We start from the raw sequence: 6,552 nt of genomic DNA on the forward strand, positions 1-6,552 counted from the left end.
AAACATAATATCTGAAAAGTAAAAGTTGCCGAGATGAGGATGCTTAGATGGATGAGTGTTATAACATTGAAAGATAAATTAAGAAATGAACATATTCGTGATAAGTTAGGTGTAGCTCCTATAGAAGATAAGATAAGGGAAGGATGACTCAGATGACATGGACACTTGCAACGTATGCCTTATGGTGCACCTGTGAGGAAGAGTGACTTAGTTACTGTGGGGGGCAGTAGAAGGGGTAGAGGTAGATCTAAAATTACTTGGGAGGAGATAGTGTGTAATGATTTAATATCTTTGAATCTATCAAAAGAAATGATCCATGATCGTATAAATTGACTGAAAATGATTTATATAGTCGACCCCACTTAGTGGGACTAACGCTTGGTTTTGTTGTTGTTATTGTTGTATTTACAAAATTGAATAGGCTTATTAATAAGATCACTCATGAGTGGTCATTCTAAAAAAAAAAAGTAGTTTTGAAAAAATAATTATTTTATTTGATATAATGAAAGGCAAATACTTTTTTTTTTTTTTGTAAAAGTACTTATTTTAAATTATAAGTACTAATATATTTTTAAACGCTCCTAAAAAAGGTTTGTAAATTTTTTTAAAATCTCGTCTTTGCATCCAATCTCATGAGACTTGGTGGTCACTTTATTTTACTTATTTTAGAACACTTCCGCACGTGCAGGGCATTATTGTAATCTCGGTCCACACTTGCGTGCTTGCCGAATATCCATCATCTTCAGATCTTCTAATAAGATAAGCCATACGATACGCAGCCACTGGCTGTGTTACCCCGGACGAACCACCGCCACCCGCGGCGATGGCAATAACGGACTTATTCGCCGGCGAGATAGCAGCCGAACTCCTAAAAATGCTCATGAGCATAGCCAGAAAGTCGTGCATGTGCAAATCCAGTGCGGAGCAACTGATCGAGACCATGAACGAACTGCAGCCCCTAATCCGGGAGATCATGTACTCCGGCGTCGAGTTGTCGGAGAAGCGCCAGTTTCAGCTGAACCGCCTGTCGGAAACGCTCAGAGACGGCGTCGAGCTCGCCAGACAAGTCCTCGCCTCCGGCAGGTGGAACGTGTACAAGAACCTGCAGCTCGCGAGGAAGATGGAGAAATTAGAGAAGAAAGTGTCGAGATTCATGCTAATGGAGATGCCGGCACACATTCTGGCCGACGTGCACCACGCGCGGTTCGAATCGGCTGAGAGACTCGACCGGATCGAGGGATCAACTCGGCGGCTGGAACAGCGGCTGGGGTCCATGAAAATCGGAGTGGGCGGAGGAGGGTGGTTGGAGGAGGCCGTGAAGAGGGCGGAGGAGGAGGAGGAGAAGTGGTGCGATGGCAGTTTGGTTAATTTGGGGGTGGGGATGGCCTTGGGGAAGAAGAAGCTGAAGGAGATGCTTATTGGGGGTAACGAGCCGGCGGTTGTTGGACTTTGTGGGATTGGTGGGAGTGGGAAGACCACTCTTGCAAGAGAGATTTTCAGAGACGATGAAGTTCGTTGTAAGTGTTAATTATTTATTTACTCTATGTGCTTCTTTTATTTCTTTCCTTTCGTTCTGCAATTTAGTGTTTGTTTGGTTTTTTATTCAATTACCGTTTGGTCGCTCAGAAAATGGAGGAAAGAATGGAATTCAGAGGTTTAAATCTTAAAATTTTCATCGTTCCGCACTGGAAGAAGCTAGAGATTATACTCAGCTGAGCATATTAGAACTATTTGGCTTAGTTTTCATTTTCTCAGACGCTAGCAGTCGGAAGACGCCCGAGACTTGATATGTGGTTTATGAGAGTTGGTATTTGGGTTTCTCTTCTTTTACTCTGTTTTCTGATCAAGCAAACAGAAGGCATGTGCCTCATGGCTTGGATCTAGGATTATTTAACTTTCTGTTTTGTTCATAATAATCTTATACAATCAGCTCAAAATGGAGGGAATTGAGATTCCTTGATTGCTTGGTTGGTGACGATTTTTTTTTTTTTTTTTTTTTGTGGTAGCACATATTGTGATCCGCTTTTGTGGACAGTTCTTGATAAGTTTCTCATTTATTTGCTCCTTTTACTGCCTCTTTGAGAATAGGGAAATTATCAGTAAATAATGATTTGTGGAATATGATATTTTGATTAATCTGTAGAACCAAGTTATTTGTATCTCGGTGTGTAGATCTCATCTTCTCAACAACTGACTGTTCATTAACTCTCCCAGGCCACTTCAAGGAGCAGATTTTATTCTTGACAGTGTCACAATCGCCAAATGTAGAGCAGTTGAAGGCTAAGATATGGGGACATATTGCAGTAAACAATCTTGTTGGTTATAATGATATTGTTCCACAATGGAACCTACAAATTGATTGGAAGATTCAAGTGAGGAAAACACTTGTGATTTTGGATGATGTGTGGTCACTCTCCGTGCTTGAACAGCTAATTTCCAGAATACCCGGATGCAAAACGCTTGTTGTTTCACGGTTTAAATTCCCAACGATTCTAAAAAAAACCTATGAACTAGAGTTGTTGAGAGAAGATGAAGCCATATCCCTGTTCAGCTTTTTTGCTTTTGGACAGATGTCCATTCCTCCTGCTGCTAATGAGAAATTGGTTAAGCAGGTACTCTCTCTCTCTTTCTCTCACTCAAGTAGATGATATATATTCTTTTCTTTCAAATTGAACATGTGTCTGCTTTCTTTGCCTAGGCTTATTTGAAAATGCTTTGACAGGTTGTGAATGAGTGTAAAGGGCTTCCATTGGCTCTTAAAGTTATAGGAGCTTCACTAAGAGACCAGCCTGAAATGTTTTGGGCAAGTGCAAAGGCAAGGCTAGCACGAAGCGAACCCATATGTGAATCCCATGAAGTTAAATTGCTCGAGCGGATGGCAATTAGTGTTGATTACTTGCCAAAAAAAGTTAGGGAATGCTTCTTGGATTTAGGTGCCTTTCCAGAGGACAAGAAGATTCCTCTGGATGTTCTTATTAATATGTGGGTTGAACTGCATGATCTTGATGAAGAGGAAGCTTTTGCAATTCTGGTGGAGCTGTCAGACAAAAATCTCCTTACGTTGGTGAAAGATGCACGGTACACAAATAGACCTTTTCTGCCTTGTTTTTAACATAACGTCCATATGAACAGTTTTCAGGTTTCAAGGCATCAGAAGTTTGCATTCTAATGCCTTTCATAACTTGTTTATGTGGCAGAAGTGGAGACACTTACAGCAGTTACTATGAGATCTCTGTCTTTCAACATGATGTGTTGAGAGATCTTGCTCTTCATCTGAGCAACCGTGGGGACGTAAATGAACGGAGGCGATTGCTTATGCCCAAGAGAGAAAATTGTCTTCCAAGAGAATGGGAGAGAAATATGGATCAGCCATTTAATGCCCAGATTGTTTCAGTTCATACAGGTATTATCATCATCCTTGCTGGATATTTATGCAGGCAACAAAAACTATTGACTAATTTCTGATTGAATATCAAATTTGCTTCAAATTTTGACTGTCAATTCCTATATGATGAGGTTCTTACTTTCTGCTGTGCTTACTTTTGTTGAAACTTCATAACATAGGTGAAATGAAAGAAATGGACTGGTGTCAAATGGAATTTCCCAAGGCTGAAGTGCTCATCCTCAACTTCTCATCAAAGGAATACTTCCTGCCTCCTTTCATTGACAGCATGCCAAAGCTCAGGGCGTTGATAGTAATAAATTATGCCAACTCTGTCGCAACACTCGAGAACTTATCAGTATTCGTCAATTTGGCCAACTTGAGAAGCCTCTGGTTTGAAAAGATTTCCATCCCTCATTTGCCCAGAACTACCATTCCCCTAAAAATGCTGCGCAAAATATCTCTAGTCCTCTGCGAGATCAAAGACAGCCTTGATCAGTCAGTGGTAGACCTGCCCTATCTCTTCCCATGCCTCTCTGAGCTTACAATGGATCACTGCGAGGATTTGGTGCAGCTGCCTTCAAGCATTTGTCACCTGCGGTCCCTGGAGAGTCTCAGCATTACCAACTGCAGCCTCCATGAACTGCCGGAAGACCTGGGCAAACTGAAATCTCTGCGAATTCTGAGGATTTATGCTTGCCCATCACTGAAGACCCTTCCTCCTGGGATTCGCGAGCTGGTTTGGCTGAAGTACCTGGACATTTCTCAGTGTGTGAATTTGGGGTGCCTTCCCGAGGAGATGGGTGGATTGGCGAGGTTAGAAAAGATTGACATGAGGGAGTGTAAACTGATCAGGAGTATACCCAAGTCTGCTGCATTATTGCAGTCCCTGCATCGCGTTATATGTGACGAAGAGATGTCTTGGGTTTGGAAAGGGGTGGGTAATGCCATCCCAGGGCTTCATGTGCAAGTTGCAGAGGAATGCTTCAATCTTGACTGGCTTTCAGATTGAACCATGTATCCATGACACTCTTTATCTGTACCCAAGAGTAGATTTTGTATCTGATGTAAATTAGTATTCGAACAAATAAAAGATTCGGGGCGGGTTAATTCTTCTCTCTATCGGAAGTCTAGGTTGTGTTCTTATTTTGTAAGCTAGGGTTTTGCATGTTCTAACCTTCATTGACTGGTGGAGGGCTGGCCAAACATATATAAACCATAAGACCAAGCCCCTTAAAAGTTCATGAGCTAAGGTGCTTTTGGGGGCCTCCCTGGGTGCAGAAGGGAAAAAAAAATTAAGTCATCTGAACGGATTAGCGTGGTTCCGTTGTCAAACCTGGCTGGTCAATAAAAGTGCTCCAAACAATAAACAATAAGTTCCGTTCATATGATTGTTGGGAAGAAAGGGGAGTAATCAAAAAATTGCGGAAGCCTTTATCTCTCAAATAACAAAATCAGTTAATAACAAAATCAGTTCTTATGATATGATAATAATATAAAAATATAGCAATACAAAATTAATTCAAAAATAATTACAAATATCAATCACACGAGCGACACAATTTTATAACGAGTACATAATTTTATTTTTAGCTAGTCTTAAAAATTAAAGAGGGAAAGTTAAGAATTTTACAACAAAATGTTGTTACTATTCAAAACCCGATATCTGACACTACAGTGCTTGGACGACCAATCCGATCATTCAAAATCAGTGTATATGAGTCCTCTATCTACTGACAAAATATCAACTCGATCGGACCATGAATGACCCTCCAATCATTAGTTGATCAAAACTGTGCACTATTACAAAAAATTAAATTTTCTTAATGTAGCTTTCCCTTTTTTGTCGCACTCTCTCACTTTTATGATAGAATTCTACACTACCAATTCTAATTTTCTCTACTTAAATGGGGTGTAAAAAAATTTCTAAAAAAGTTTAATAAAAAGGCCAAAGAATGGTTGAATGAATTTCTTCACTTCACATAGGAGAATAGGAGGGATTCCCCCAAACCCAATAATGATGCAGTGAAATTCATTGCGTGGAGCAATTTTATTGGGTAGAAAAGCTTGACCAAAGAACCTAGCTGGTCATGGAGGTGGGGGTTGGAGTTTATGGCGCCACTGAAAAAAAATGTGATGATTCCATTTTGAGAGGAAAATGAGAGGCAGCAGTCGACGTCATGCACCCAGACTCTGAATGAATGAAGAGTCATTTTACTTTTTGAAGTTTGGTTGGACAAAAAGTCTCACTAAGAGTGATTCTTTGCCTAGAAAATGAATGCAGACATTTTCTTTTTGCATTTATGATCGGAACAACGCGGGAATATAACGCGTGGACCCAACCCAAGCCAACCATAGTGTTGATTTTTAAAGAGGAGAGATTGAGATGCTGTCTCATCTGTTCATGTGGTATGCTAAATTTAATGAATTTTTAATTTAAAAAATGTTAAAATTGATGAGCAGTTTTGGGAGGATTAGTTATTTGTTATAATTAGTTAGACTTTGTATTTTATTTTTTTATTTTTTCAGAAAGTTAGTTATTTAGTTAGCTTATCAGATTCTGTATATAAGGAGATTTAATGATTGTATTTTTTCAGTTTTGCTTGTAAGCTCAATTGTATTCAAAAAATAAGATCAAGTTTATTTTAAATCTTATGTTCTTAGAGTTTTACAGCTTCTGTTCTTGAAAGTTTTATATGGTATCAGAGCTTGAAAATGCTTCTGCTCTTAAATACTTCTCACGCACAAGTTCGGAGGAGATAGGAAGTGCATAGAGAGCCTAAAAGTGTATTCATGGCATCTCCAAATTCAAGCAATCAATCTGATCCATCCTCACAACGGAACCTCTCAAATCCATTCTTCCTCCATTCAAACGAAAATCCAGGTAGCATTATGGTTACACAGCCACTACTTGGTATGAAAAACTATCATTCTTGGTCAAGAGCCATGATTATTGCTCTCACTGCCAAAAAAAAGATAGGTTTTATCAATGGAAAAATTGTTGAACCTGATCCTGAGTCTCTTCTCTATGAAGACTAACAGAGTTGCAACACGATGGTAATTTCTTGGTTGATTAATTCAATGCACGCAGATGTATATGGCAGTGTGATGTATTGCAGAACTGCTAGAGAAATGTGGCTGGAATTGCAAAATGTTTTTTCTCAAGGCAA

General features: G+C 39.6%; 1 protein-coding gene across 1 annotated transcript; it reads left to right on the forward strand.

Annotated features, from left to right (window-relative positions):
- The first annotated feature begins 683 nt into the window (after positions 1-683).
- On the forward strand, positions 684-4,502 carry LOC131161536 (probable disease resistance protein At4g33300). The gene is made up of 5 exons (XM_058117365.1): positions 684-1,517; positions 2,215-2,612; positions 2,723-3,078; positions 3,198-3,403; positions 3,565-4,502. Exons 1-5 carry the CDS (start codon positions 824-826, stop codon positions 4,392-4,394), a joined length of 2,484 nt encoding a protein of 827 aa, XP_057973348.1. The 5' UTR covers positions 684-823; the 3' UTR covers positions 4,395-4,502.
- Positions 4,503-6,552: the final 2,050 nt, after the last annotated feature.

This window comes from Malania oleifera, chromosome 8 (genome assembly GCF_029873635.1).
Source record: "Malania oleifera isolate guangnan ecotype guangnan chromosome 8, ASM2987363v1, whole genome shotgun sequence".
NCBI classification, from domain to species: domain Eukaryota; kingdom Viridiplantae; phylum Streptophyta; class Magnoliopsida; order Santalales; family Ximeniaceae; genus Malania; species Malania oleifera.

Coding starts and splice junctions, on each gene's coding strand:
- LOC131161536 (XM_058117365.1), top strand. CDS start 824: ATGGCAATAACGGACTTATTCGCCGGCGAGATAGCAGCCGAACTCCTA. Junction 3,079..3,197: donor ACGTTGGTGAAAGATGCACG/GTACACAAATAG, acceptor TTTATGTGGCAG/AAGTGGAGACACTTACAGCA. Junction 3,404..3,564: donor GATTGTTTCAGTTCATACAG/GTATTATCATCA, acceptor TTCATAACATAG/GTGAAATGAAAGAAATGGAC.